This window comes from Salmo salar, chromosome 13 (genome assembly GCF_965601325.2).
Source record: "Salmo salar chromosome 13, fSalSal1, whole genome shotgun sequence".
NCBI classification, from domain to species: domain Eukaryota; kingdom Metazoa; phylum Chordata; class Actinopteri; order Salmoniformes; family Salmonidae; genus Salmo; species Salmo salar.
The window spans coordinates 103,410,337-103,425,000 of record NC_138303.1 but is presented as its reverse complement, the minus strand read 5'-3'; the positions used below and the strand labels follow the sequence as shown (position 1 = coordinate 103,425,000).

Genomic DNA, 14,664 nt, shown 5'->3' with positions numbered 1-14,664 from the left:
CCCTGGCTAACCCACTAGGCCTCAGACCCCTGCTCTTATCAGAGACCGTTACCTCATCCTCCCTGGCTGACCCACTAGGCCTCAGACCCCTGCTCTTATCAGAGACCGTTACCTCATCCTCCGCTGGCTGACCCACTAGGCCTCAGACCCCTGCTCTTATCAGAGACCACTACCTCAACCTCCCTGGCTGACCCACTAGGCCTCAGACCCCTGCTCTTATCAGACCCAACAGGGTAATAGAAGACCTAAGTTTCTAGTGTCTTAACCTTAGCATGAGCCTAAAATCTGTAGTTTATGTACTTGTACTGCTGAAACCTTCTACTGCTAAAACCTTCTGCTGCTAAAACCTTCTGCTGCTGAAACCATCTACTGCTGAAACATTCTACTGCTAAAACCTTCTACTGCTAAAACATTCTACTGCTGAAACATTCTACTGCTGAAACCATCTACTGCTGAAACATTCTACTGCTAAAACCTTCTACTGCTAAAACATTCTACTGCTGAAACATTCTACTGCTGAAACCATCTACTGCTGAAACATTCTACTGCTAAAACCTTCTACTGCTAAAACATTCTACTGCTGAAACATTCTACTGCTGAAACATTCTACTGCTAAAACCTTCTACTGCTAAAACCTTCTCCTGCTAAAACCTTCTACTGCTAAAACCATCTACTGCTGAAACTTCTACTGCTAAAACCTTCTGCTGCTAAAACCTTCTACTGCTAAAACCATCTACTGCTAAAACCTTCTACTGCTAAAATCTTCTACTGCTGAAACCTTCTACTGCTGAAACCTTCTACTCCTAAAACCTTCTACTGCTACAACATTCTAATGCTGAAACCTTCTACTGCTGAAACTTCTAATGCTGAAACATTCTACTGCTGAAAACTTCTACTGCTGAAACCTTCTAATGCTGAAACCTTCTACTGCTACAACATTCTACTGCTGAAACCTTCTACTGCTGAAACCTTCTACTGCTGAAACCTTCTACTGCTGAAACCTTCTACTGCTGAAACCTTCTACTGCTGAAACCTTCTACTGCTACAACCTTCTACTGCTACAACATTCTACTGCTACAACCTTCTACTGCTGAAACTTCTAATGCTGAAACATTCTACTGCTGAAAACTTCTACTGCTGAAACCTTCTAATGCTGAAACCTTCTACTGCTACAACATTCTACTGCTGAAACCTTCTACTGCTGAAACCTTCTACTGCTACAACCTTCTACTGCTGAAACCTTCTACTGCTGAAACCTTCTACTGCTAAAACCTTCTACTGCTACAACATTCTACTGCTGAAACCTTCTACTGCTGAAACCTTCTACTGCTGAAACCTTCTACTGCTACAACATTCTACTGCTGAAACCTTCTACTGCTGAAACCTTCTACTGCTGAAACCTTCTACTGTGAAAACATTCTACTGCGAAAACATTCTACTGCTAAATACTTCTACTGCTGAAACCTTCTAATGCTGAAACCTTCTACTGCTACAATATTCTACTGCTACAACATTCTACTGCTAAAACCTTCTACTGCTGAAACCTTCTACTGCTGAAACCTTCTACTGCTAAAACCTTCTACTGCGAAAACATTCTACTGCTGAATCTTTCTACTGCTACAACCTTCTACTGCTACAACCTTCTACTGCTACAACCTTCTACTGCTAAATCCTTCTACTGCTACAACCTTCTACTGCTGAAACCTTCAACTGCTAAAATCTTCTACTGCTAAAATCTTCTACTGCTAAAACCTTCTACTGCTGAAACCTTCTGCAACAAAAACCATCTACAGCTAACCTTGTACAGCTGAAACCTTTTACTGCTAAATCCTTCTACTGCTAAATCTTTCTACTGCTAAATCTTTCCACTGCTAAATCCTTCTACTGCTAAATCCTTCTACTGCTAAAGCCTTTTACTGCTAAATCCTTCTACTGCTAAAACCTTTTACTGCTAAATCCTTCTACTGCTAAAACTGCTAAAACCTTCTACTGCTGAAACCTTCTGCTGCTGAAACCTTCTGCTGCTGAAACCTTCTGCTGCTGAAACCTCCTGCTAAAACATTATTCAGTGCTAGGATCAGAACTCCCCTAACCACAACCAGAGCAAAGCTCCTCCATGTCAATAATGAATATTCATTTATCAATGTTCAGTAATGAGGAATTTAGAGATAGATATAGGCCCATCCTAGCAGAAAATGACTAGTTTGTGACTAACCAGTGCATAGGGGTTTGGGGAGTGGGATTGGGGGTATGGGTGTTTGGGAGGCTGAGGGGGTGTATAGAGCAGGTGGGGGTAGCAGTAAGTACCAGACCAAGCCTGTGATCTCTGCAGCGCTGCTCTGCTCCCTAAAAGAGCCACACGCACAAAGACTTCTGAGGGGAACCATGCAGCTGCCACGAGGTGTCAAGGAGTCCATGTGGTCCTGTAGGTCCCGTGTGGCTCAGTTGGTAGAGCATGGCACTCCAAACACCAGGGTTGTGGGTTTGATTCCCACGGGGGACCAGTAGAAAATGTATGCACTCACTACTGTAAATCATCTGATAAAATGACTAAATATGTTAAAAACAACTGATCTCTGTATGGCACACAGGTAGAGCAGTCAGTGGGAGTAGTGTGACTGGTGGGAGTCTGTCTGTCAATGCATTCACTACTCTCCCCGTTACAGCAGTCTATGTTACTGTTACAGCTGTCTATCTCCCTGTTACAGTGGTCTAATCTCTCTCCCTGTTACTGTTACAGCTGTCTCTCTCCCTGTTACAGTGGTCTATGTTACTGTTACAGCTGTCTATCTCCCTGTTACAGCGGTCTATCTCTCTCCCTGTTACTGTTACAGCTGTCTATCTGTCTCCCTGTTACTGTTACAGTGGTCTATCTCCCTGTTACTGTTACAGCTGTCTCTCTCCCCGTTACAGCTGTCTATCTCCCTGTTACTGTTACAGCTGTCTCTCTCCCTGTTACAGCGCTCTATCTCTCTCCCTGTTACTGTTACAGCTGTCTCTCTCCCTGTTACAGTGGTCTATGTTACTGTTACAGCTGTCTATCTCCCTGTTACAGCGGTCTATCTCTCTCCCTGTTACTGTTACAGCTGTCTATCTGTCTCCCTGTTACTGTTACAGTGGTCTATCTCCCTGTTACTGTTACAGCTGTCTCTCTCCCCGTTACAGCGGTCTGTCTCCCTGTTACTGTTACAGCTGTCTATCTCCCTGTTACTGTTACAGCTGTCTCTCTCCCTGTTACAGCGGTCTATCTCTCTCCCTGTTACTGTTACAGCTGTCTCTCTCCCTGTTACAGTTGTCTATCTCCTCGTTACAGCGGTCTGTTACTGTTACAGCTGTCTCTCTCCCTGTTACAGCTGTCTATTTCCCTGTTACTGTTACAGCGGTCTATCTATCTCCTCGTTACAGCGGTCTGTTACTGTTACAGCTGTCTCTCTCCCTGTTACTGTTACAGCGGTCTCTCTATCTCCTCGTTACAGCGGTCTGTTACTGTTACAGCTGTCTATCTCCCTGTTACAGTGGTCTATCTCCCTGTTACTGTTACAGCTGTCTCTCTCCCTGTTACTGTTACAGCGGTCTATCTATCTCCTCGTTACAGCGGTCTGTTACTGTTACAGCTGTCTCTCTCCCTGTTACAGCTGTCTATTTCCCTGTTACTGTTACAGCTGTCTCTCTCCCTGTTACAGCTGTCTCTATCCCTGTTACAGCTGTCTATTTCCCTGTTACATCTTTAGATCTCAGCCTCTCTACCATTCCCTAACATTCCCCACCATTCCTCAGTCTAATCATTCAGAATCCCTGGTGCTTCACTGCTTCCCCTCTTCCCTGCATCTAGCTCCAGCTCCAAGCAGTAAGGGTCTTAGTTTGTTTCTGCTCTCTAGCCAACTCCTTCTGGAATTGTGAGAGCAGAAACCAGGCTACAATGCAGTGGCTTTGAGGAAGGGGGTTTGGAATAAGGCGCTACAAAGCTAATGGTTTGGAGCAACAGGAAGAATAAAAAACAGAGTCAGCATGTCTCATAACTAGTGAAAACATCCCAGTGTAATAATAATTTGTCTCCCAAGTAGCGCTGCAGTCTAAGGCATTGCATCTCAGCGCAAGAAGCATAACTACAGTCCCTGGTTCAAATCCATGCTGAATCACATCCGGCCGTGATTGGGAGTCCCATAGGACAGCGCACAATTGGCCCAGTGTCGTCCGGGTTTGGCTGTGGTAGGCTGTCATTGTAAATACGAATTTGTTCTGAACTGACTTTCCTAGTTAAATAAAGGTTAAATAAAAAACAAATGTAAAATACGCTTCCTTTCTCTAAGTAACAGGCTGATTTTCTCTTGAACTTCGGAGGTTAAAACGCCCGCTTAGCCCCTCACCGCTCCGGGGGGAGTGACAGGTGGGCGAGGCAGGTGCTACAAAGAGGATTTGCTGTGAAAGGGACTCGGGAGAGGAGGAGAAGAAGCGCCAAGATGAGACACAAGAAGAGTGGATTGGGGGGGGGGGGGGTTACACAGAGGGTCACATGTTTCAATACTTAAACATTCCAATTGGTTACGGATGGCGCGGGGCTAATGCTAGCTAACATCGTAATGCAGCAATATCAGTTCCACAGCTTCTGATATGTTACACGGTTGGGGCTGAACACTGTTTGTGGACTACAGATTGTGGAGGGAGAGAGAGCCCCACTATAGCTGGTGGATAATTGGTGGCTGTGGTGGCCCCTGGAGCCCCAGTCGGAGGACATGTGTTTGATATAATTCATTCCAGTAATTAAAATGAGCCTGTTCCACCGATTTAAAGTGACACCAGCCTCCACTGGTTGGGGACAACAGGGCCAGGCAAGGGGGGTCTGGGGATGACAGAGATGCTGGCAGGGCCACAAACACTATCCCAGCTGAGTCACTGGGGGTGACAGAGGCTGACAGGGCTAGTTGGGGTTAGCGTGGCTGGTTGGGGTTAGCATGGCTGGTTGGATGGGGTTAGCCTGGCTGGTTGGGGTTAGCATGGCTGGTTGGGGTTAGCATGGCTGGTTGGGGTTAGCCCGGCTGGTTGGGGTTAGCATGGCTGGTTGGGGTTAACCCGGCTGGTTGGGGTTAGCCCGGCTGGTTGGGGTTAGCCCGGCTGGTTGGGGTTAGCATGGCTGGTTGGGGTTAGCCCGGCTGGTTGGGGTTAGCATGGCTGGTTGGGGTTAACCCGGCTGGTTGGGGTTAGCCCGGCTGGTTGGGGTTAGCCCGGCTGGTTGGGGTTAGCCCGGCTGGTTGGGGTTAGCCCGGCTGGTTGGGGTTAGCCCAGCTGGTTGGGGTTAGCCCGGCTGGTTGGGGTTTGCCTGGTTGGATGGGGTTAGTATGGCTGGTTGGGGTTAGCCTGGCTGGTTGGGGTTAGCCTGGTTGGATGGGGTTAGCCTGGTTGGATGGGGTTAGCCTGGCTGGTTGGCGTTAGCCTGGCAGGCTGGCTGGCAGACACAGAAAGGGGGATTAAAATCAGGGGGAAAAACAATAAAAGTGCAAAGTGCATGCTGAGGGAGGGGAGAAAGGGGCAGATGGGAGGATTTGGGGTTCAAGCGTTGATCTGGTCTGTGAACAAACAGGGCTGTTGCATTACAATGGCCCAGTTAGAGGCAGACTGGGAGATAGTGGTCTTAATACAGACACAATGGCAGCACTGCCAGCACACAGCACACAATACCAGTCTGGACTCATAGAGCATAGGATCAGTAGTAAGCTCTGCGATGGGTGTCTAAAGCACAATATCAGCTGGAAATTGAAAACAACCTAATGGTGGTCTGAACTGAAGTGTTTAAATCCTGCCATTTGTTCCCTGGCCCCTAGGTCACATAAATGCAACTACCCTAACCGTACCCTTATTTTCAGAATTGAGTCAGTCAAATGCTTCAGTATAACCCCGCTACTGAGGTCTGTCAAACGGAAACTCTCTTACTAACAGTGTGGGTCTCTCTCTTCATGTGCTGGTCTGAGATCAGGTGATGTAAACACAGGCGACACCGCTCAACAGACAGAAGATGTTATCGGGACCATCTATAAGAGAAAAGTGGCTGAGGCTGGTAGCCACTTCTCGACACAGTACATGCTCCCATCTCTCCAAGGTTACACACGTACACACGCACGTACACCCATCACAGTCATGTTTTATTTTCCCACCACAACTATAAACACTATTAAATCCTGTCTCCAGCAGACGTGGCACAGCGCAGATGCATCGGTACAGAGCAGTGATTAGCAACATAAGATCCTACACTGAGGTTCCTTACTATCACTTTCAGAAACAACATACTACATTACTGTGTGTCCTTACTACATAATCATATCCAAACACTTTCAGTAATAACATAGTACCATAGCTGTGGGTAGTAGAGGTGTAGAGGGTGCTGCAGTACCCCCTGAAAAATATGAATAAATTAGTAAAATAAAAATTTCGGAAAGTAGTGCACTGGGCCTTTACCAGTCCTGTATTAGTGGGCCAATATAGTCATCTGTAGCGCGGGCCAAATCGCAGCACCGCCACCTCCAAACATCTTCCCACGGCTATGCATTCTACTGTAAGATGTCTTACTATCGTATACAAAGACTTTCAGTGGTGATATCATGTAATTCATCTCCGTGCTAATCTCTCCTGTGATGCTCTAATGCTACAAGTGTCTGGACACAATGTACCAACAAAACATCCTTATGTTATCTCTCAGGAATCAGCCATGCTCATGTTGCTGAGGCTCCTAAATCAGACAAGTAGATCATCCTCCCAGTATCACCAGCTAGCTGCTGGCCAACACGGGAATGAACACACTCCAACACACCTATTTAAACTCTCTCACACACAGACATAAAACCACTACCAGATATGTCCAGAAATTCAAAGCCAACATATAGATTCTGTTCTTTAAAAAGTGAACTCTAACAAAAACATAATCTGAATCACCTCTGTCTTGCTCTTTGATTTCTCAAACACACACACACACACACACACACACACACACACACACACACACACACACACACACACACACACACACACACACACACACACACACACACACACACACACACACACACACACACACACACACACACACACATCCCCCCTCACCTGCACCTGCATGAAGGAGCCTCTGTAGAAACAGCAGGCAGCTGCCGACAGGGTGCTCCATAGGCTACAGCGCTCCGTCATGATTCCCTTCTCCTCTCCTGTCCTGTCCTCACAGCTCAGCTCCGTTCAGCTTGGGCTGTACCCCGCCCTGAGGTCCCCAGCACCAGCTCTCCTCTCTGTCACTGTCCCACAGCAGGCAGGCAGGCAGCGCTCCGCTCCTGTGCTCGCTAGCAGCCCTGGCAGCAGCTCATCTCACTTACACTGTGTGGCAGCTACGCTACCCTACGTTACTAACGCTAGCTAACACTACAGCTGCTACTGCTGGTACTGCTGCTACTGCTGGTACTACTGCTACTACTGATCAGGGCCCTATCCCCTTGCACTTTGCTGTTAATGTCATATCCCTCTCTCAGCTCCGCACAGTCTCTCTCGCTTTCGCTCTCTCTCTCTCTCTCTCTCTCTCTCTCCCGTTCACACTCTCACTGTGCTTCACGAGCCCTGGCAGGGATTACCTCATCCGTTTCTGATGAAAGGAGTGGGTGGGGGGAGGGTGGAAAGGAGAGAGGGAGAGAGGGATGAGGGAGAGGGAGGAGGGAGAGGGAGAAATGCTTGCAGGCACTGGCGGAGGCAAGGCAGACCCCACCCATCCCCTCCTCCTTCATTACCACAGAGAGAGAGAGAAAGAAACAGAGAGAGAGAACGAAAGAGAGAACACAATGAGAGTGAGAGAGAGGGGGGAGAGATAGAGAGAGAGAGAGAGAGAGAAGGGGGGGAGAGAGAGAGGGGAGAGAGAGCGAGAGAGAGAGTGGGGTCTGTTTGTGTTCACAAACACAAACAGGCCCTACAAAGACCCAGAACAGCATCACAATTAGACCCAAACAAATCATGAGAAAACAAGAAGATTGACACATTGGAAATAATTTACCAAAAAACAAAGCAAACTAGAATGCTATTGGCCCTAAACAGAGAGTACACAGTGGCAGAATACCTGACCACTGTGACTGACCCAAATTTAAGGAAAGTTTTGACTATGTACAAACTCAGTGAGCATAGCCTTGCTATTGAGAGAGGCCACTGTAGGCAGACCTGGCTCTCAAGAGAAGACAGGATATGTGCACGCTGCCCACAAAATGAGGTGAAAACTGAGCTGCACTTCCTAACCTCCTGCCAAATATATGACCATATTAGAGACACATGTGACTGGTTTCAGGAAACTAGGCGAATGTCGCACGTCACTACTTCACAGGAGAGGCATTTGAATGTAAACATTTTTATATTTTTTATCAAAATTTGTTTTTTGGCAGAAATGCCTTCTGGAACATGTGAACTTTCATGTGCCTTAATAACAAACTTGTATTCCATCCGTAAATACAAATAAAACGGTTAAATTACAAGTCTAATTGGTTCAGCCACGGAAACTGGCTGAGATCATGGATGTGCTGGACATGCCGGGAGATGAGTTTGGATTGGTCTGCCATGCAGCCTGCTTCTGTTTATAACGTGAGCTGCTCAGTATGTGTTGACAGTACTTTCTACCGCACTGTTATTGAAATATATAACGTTAGCCATCGAGAACAAAAAAAAGTTTTGCAACTTCTCTCAACAACATCGATACCCTGAATTTAGCAGGTGCTATCGACAGATCAGTTGGAAAAAGTGATTTGCTACTTTCTGCACAAGCTACAGTCAGTGTGAACTGGAGTGACTTGACACGCTGGCCAAACAAAACGGAGTTAAATGGTTCCAGTCGGCCGTGAAGCATTCATCCATGTATACGGGTAAGAGTCTAGCTACATTTTCAGGTATTAAACATTTCTAATTTTGTCAGAAAGTCATTTTCATTGCAAGTTAAAGCATATTGTTAGCTAGCTAGTGAACGTTAGCTTGCTGGCTCGCTAGCTAACGTTACATGTATGATCTGTGTAGTAATATTATTAGAATCAGACATCAATTTGCATTCTTAGCTATAGCCTAATATTAGCTAGCTAATATTGAACCTGGTTGGTTAGCTTTAGCTATCTGCAGATTCATACTATATCCATGCCAATGTTTGTATTGGTTGGTAGTAGTATGAGTTGGGATTATGCTGGCTCATTGTTTAGGTAGAAAGCTATATGTCTAAACAAAACACTTCGCCAGATGATTACATGGCCCATCAAGGTAGCCAGGTGTCTCTGTGGGTGATTACGACCATCTATTGTATTTAATGAACATGTGTACATGTCTAGACAATAGTGACCATCCACTTAGCTAGAAGTGGCTGGGGGTTGGTTATAGCATTTCCTTCACATGACCCATCAATTTAGACAAGTGTGTCTGGGTAAGCGTCATCTAATAATTATAAAATATTTATAAAATATTTTTATCTGGACACTTTCTGTTTTTGATATTGCTACTATGCAAGTAACCATTTCACTTGACTGTTTACACCTTCTATATCCTGTGCATGTGACAAATAAACATTGATTTTATATTCGTCGCGTGTGGCTCAGTTGGTAGAGCATGATGTTTGCAACACCAGGGTTGTGGGTTCAATTCCCACGGGGACCAGTACAGAGAAAAAAATGTATGAAATGTATGCATTCACTACTGTAAGTCGCTCTGGATAAGAGTGTCTGCTAAATGACTAAAATGTAAATGTAATTTTATATGATTACCAGAGATGGTAATGTGAAGAACAACATGACCTGCACCAAAGTCAGATTAGGATATAGGCCAAGGACTGGATAAAGTGTATTTTTACCTGGACTTTTCCTTATTGTAGGCTACTACTTTCACTACTTTTAGTCTTGAAATATTTGGCTGTTTACTACATTAATCACTCTGTTTAGTACAAGGCCTCAAATGTGAATCCTTAAAGAGATGGGTGGGGCTAGGGCTTAAGAGGGTGTGAACGAGGGGTGTAGACAAAGAAGAGCTCTCCAGTAGGTGTACCAAAACATTCAAGGGCCATTTTCTCAAAAGTGGGGTTACAGGTTTATCAACTTTCAAAGCAGAATTACTTTCCCATTGTTCTTCAACTGCAGTGTATGATATATCATTTTCTAGCTCTGAGTCTCTACTTTTATCCAATGTAAAAAAAACAACCACACAATTTCAAAATGTGCTACATAAGACCGAATCGAGACGGTCTGTCACATATTTCCCTCAGATTACACAGACTCACAAAGAATTTGAAAACAAATCCAATTTTGTTAAACTTGCATATCTATTGGGCCAAATACCACAGTGTGCCATCACAACAGCAAGATGTGTGACCTTTTGCCACAAGAAAAAAGCAACCAGTGTAGAACAAACACCATTGTAAATACAACACAAATGTATGTTTATTTATCTTCTCTTTTGTACTTTAAATATTTGCACATCGTTACAACAATGTATATAGACATAACATGACATTTGAAATGTCTCTATTCCTCTGAAACGTTTGTGGGTGTAATGTTTACTGTTTTTGAATGTTTATTTCACTTTAGTTAATTATCTAGTTCACTTGCTTTGACAATGTAGACATATGTTCCCCATGCCAATAGAGCCCATTGTATTGAATTGAAAGAGGGAGAGAGAGAGAGGAGGGAGTTGTGCCTCTTTAGTTTCAACACCTTCTCAAAGGAATCTGTCCTTTATTTTTAGTTGAAAGGAATTGTATGGTGTCAAGAGGGGGGTGAAGAACGCACTCAGAAACACTTTTCTAATCTCATTTACATATGCATACATCTCAACTGTTTATTTCAGAATGGTAAACTGGATAAATATATTTCTGTTTATGTGTGAGTGTTTGCAGGTATATGTTGTTGTGCTTGTATACCTTCGGAAAGTATTCAGACCCATTGACCTTTTACACATTTTGTTACGTTACAGCCTTGTTCTAAAATTGATAAAATAAATTATAATGTACACACAATACCCCATAACGACAAAGCAAAAACCATTTTTTTTAATAAAAAATAAAAACCAGAAATACCTTATTTACATAAGAATTCAGACCCTTTGCAATGATGGGTCTACCCCCTAACTACCCCAGTACTTCCCTACCCCTCACTACCCCCTATCCCCCTACACCATAACTAGGCATTCAGGCCAAAGAGTTTAATCTTTTTCATCAGACTGGAATCTTCTGGAATCTTGTTTCTCATGGTCTGAGAGTCTTTAGGTGCCATTTGGCAAAGTCCAAGTGAGCTGTTATGTGCCTTTTACTGAGGAGTGGCTTCCGTCTGGCCACTCTACCATAAAGGCCTGATTGGTGGAGTGCTGCAGAGATGGTTGTCCTTCTGGAAGGTTCTTCCATCTCCACAGAGGAACTCTGGAGCTCTGTCAGAGTGACCATTGGGATCTTGGCTTCTCCCCCGATTGCTCAGTTTGGCCGGGCGGCCAGCTCTAGGGAGAGACTTGGTGGTTCCAAACCTCTTCCATTTAAGAATGATGGAGGCCACTGTGTTCTTGGGGACCTTCAATGCTGCAGAAATGTTTTGGTACCCTTCCCCAGATCTGTGTCTCGACACAATCCTGTCTCGGAGCTCTACGGACAGGACAATTCCTTTGACTTCATGGCTTGGTTTTTGCTCTGACATGCATATAGACAGGTGTGTGCCTTTCCAAATCATGTCCAATCAATTTCATTTCCCACAGATGGACTCCAACCAAGTTGTAGAAACATCTCAAGGATGATCAATGGAAACAGGATGCACCTAAGCTCAAGTCTCATAGCAAAGGGTCTGAATACTAAATAAATAAAGTAACTGTTTTTTATATTTTATATATTTGCTACAACTTCTAAAAACCTGTTTTCGCCTTGTCATTATGGACTATTGTGTGTAGATTGATGAGGAAAAAATGAATTAAATCAATTTTAGAACAAGGCTGTAACGTAACAAAATGTGGACAAAGTCAAGGGGTCAGAATACTTTCTGAATGCAATGTGCATGTGCAGGGATCCTGGAGCGATGGAGGTAGACATAGTTGAAGTAGGAAGTTTACATACACTTAGGTTGGAGTCATTAAAACTTGTTATTCAACCACTCCACAAATTTCTTCTTAACAAACTATACTTTTGGCAAGTCGGTTAGGGCATCTACTTTGTGCATGACACAAGTAATTTGTCCAACAATTGTTTACAGACACATTATTTCACTTATAATTCACTGTATCACAACTCCAGTGGGTCAGAAGTTTACATACACTAAGTTGACTGTGCCTTTAAACAGCTTGGAAAATTCCATAAAATGATGTCATGGCTTTAGAAGCTTCTGATAGGCTAATTGACATCATTTCAGTCAATTGGAGGTGTACCTGTGGATGTATTTCAAGGCCTACCTTCAAACTCAGTGCCTCTTTGCTTGACATCATGGGAAAATCAAAAGAAATCAGCCAAGACCTCCACATGTCTGGTTCATCCTTGGGAGCAATTTTCAAACGCCTGAAGGTAGGACGTTCATCTGTACAAACAATAGTACGCAAGTATAAACACCATGGGACCACGCAGCCGTCATACCGCTCAGGAAGGAGACGCGTTCAGTCTCCTAGAGATGAACGTACTTTGGTGCGAAAAGTGCAAATCAATCCCAGAACAACAGCAAAGGTCCTTGTGAAGATGCTGGAGGAAACAGGTACAAAAGTATCTATATCCACAGTAAAACGAGTCATATATCGACATAACCTGAAAGGCCACTCAGCAAGGAAGAAGCCACTGCTCCAAATCCACCATAAAAAAGCCAGACTACGGTTTGTAATTGTACATGGGGACAAAGATCGTACTTTTTGGAGAAATGTCCTCTGGTCTGATGAAACAAAAATAGAACTGTTTGGCCATAATGACCATCGTTATGATTGGAGGAAAAAGGGGGAGAATTGCAAGCCAAAGAACACCATCCCAACCATGAAGCACGGGGGTGGCAGCATCATGTTGTGGGGGTGCTTTGCAGCAGGAGGGACGGGTGCACTTCACAAAATAGATGGCATCACGAGGCAAGAAAATTATGTGGATATATTGAAGCAACATCTCAAGACATCAGTCAGGAAGTTAAAGCTTGGTTGCAAATGGGTCTTCCAAATGGACAATGACCCCAAGCATACTTCCAAAGTTGTGGCTAAATGGCTTAAGGACAACAAAGTCAAGGTATTAGAGTGGCCATCACAACGCCCTGACCTCAATCCTATAGAAAAGTTGTGGGCAAAACTTAAAAAGTGTGTGCGAGCAAGGAGGCCTACAAATCTGACTCAGTTACACCAGCTCAGTCAGGAGGAATGGGACAAAATTCACCCAACTTATTGTGGGAAGCTTGTGGAAGGCTACCTGAAACATTTGACCCAAGTTAACCACTTTAAAGGCAATGGTACCAAATACTTATTGAGTGTATATAAACTTCTGACCCACTGGGAATGTGATGAAAGAAATAAAAGCTGAAATAAATAATTCTCTCTACTATTATTTTGACATGTCACATTCTTAAAATAAAGTGGTCATCCTAACTGACCTAAAACAGGGAATTTTTACTCTGATTAAATGTCAGGAATTGTGAAAAACTGAGTTTAAATGTATTAGGCTAAGGTGTATGTAAACTTCCGACTTGTATAGGGGTAAGGTAACTAGGCAACAGGATGTAAGATAAACAGAGTAGCAGCAGTGTACAGTATATGATGACTGTATGTGAGTGGGTGTGTAGAGTCAGTATAATTGTATATGCGTATTATGTGTCAGTGAGCAAATGATGGAGTGACTGTTTGTGTGTGCGAGTGTGCAAGTGACAGTGTGTGTGATTGTGTGTAGGACACTGTGAGTGTGCAAAGAGACAGTGCAAATATTGAAATAAAGGTCAATAAAGATACAAGGTAAACTCAGTCAGTGTAACTGTTGTTAGCTATTTATTAGTCGTATTGCTTGAGGATAGAAGCTGTACAAGAGCCTGTTGGTGTCAGACTTGATGCCCCGGTACCTCGTGCCGTGCGGCAGTAGAGAAAATAGTCTATGACTTGGGTGGTTGGGGTCTCTAACGATTTTCCGTGTCTTCTTTTCACACCATCTGAGGGGGAAGAGGCACTGTCAAGCCTTCTTCACGACTGTTTGTTTGTATTTGGACCATTTTAAGTCTTTAGTGATTTGGACACCGAGGAACTTGAAGCTGTCTACCTGCTCCACTGCCGTCCCATCGATGTGGATAGGGGTGTGTTCGCCCCCCTGTTTCCTGTAGTCCACGATCTGCTACTTGGTCTTGCTGACGTTGAGGGAGAGGTTGTTGTTGCAGCACCACACTGCCAGGTCACTGACCTCCCCCTGTAGGCTGACTCATCGTCCCTGTTGGGCCCCTATGTTAAGGGTCAGTATGGTGGAGGTGATGTTGCCTACCCTCACCACCTGGGGTCAGCACGTCAGAAAGTCCAGGATCCAGTTTCAGAGGGAGGGGTTCACACACAGGTGGTGATAATGGTGTTGAACGCTGAGCTGTAATCAATGAACAGCATTCTCACATAGGTATTCCTTTTATCTAGTTGAGTGAGGGAAGTTTGGAGAGAAATGTAGATTGCGTCGTCTATGGATCTGTTGGGGCAGTATTACTATTTGGAGTGGGTCTAGGGTGT

The 14,664-nt window shown here is 44.4% G+C and overlaps 1 protein-coding gene across 3 annotated transcripts in view; it reads right to left on the bottom strand.

Annotated features, from left to right (window-relative positions):
* LOC106568428 (SH2 domain-containing protein 3C) overlaps positions 1 to 14,664 on the bottom strand; it is a 117,026-nt gene that overhangs the window by 58,948 nt on the left and 43,414 nt on the right. The window contains exon 1 of one of the 3 annotated variants that reach the window (XM_082960533.1): positions 7,093 to 7,577. The exons of the other annotated variants lie outside the window; for them this stretch is intronic. Coding sequence (XP_082816659.1) covers positions 7,093 to 7,173 — 81 coding nt within the window. The 5' untranslated portion in view covers positions 7,174 to 7,577. Of the gene's footprint in view, positions 1 to 7,092; positions 7,578 to 14,664 lie in introns of those variants that run through there. 3 annotated transcript variants of the gene reach the window in all.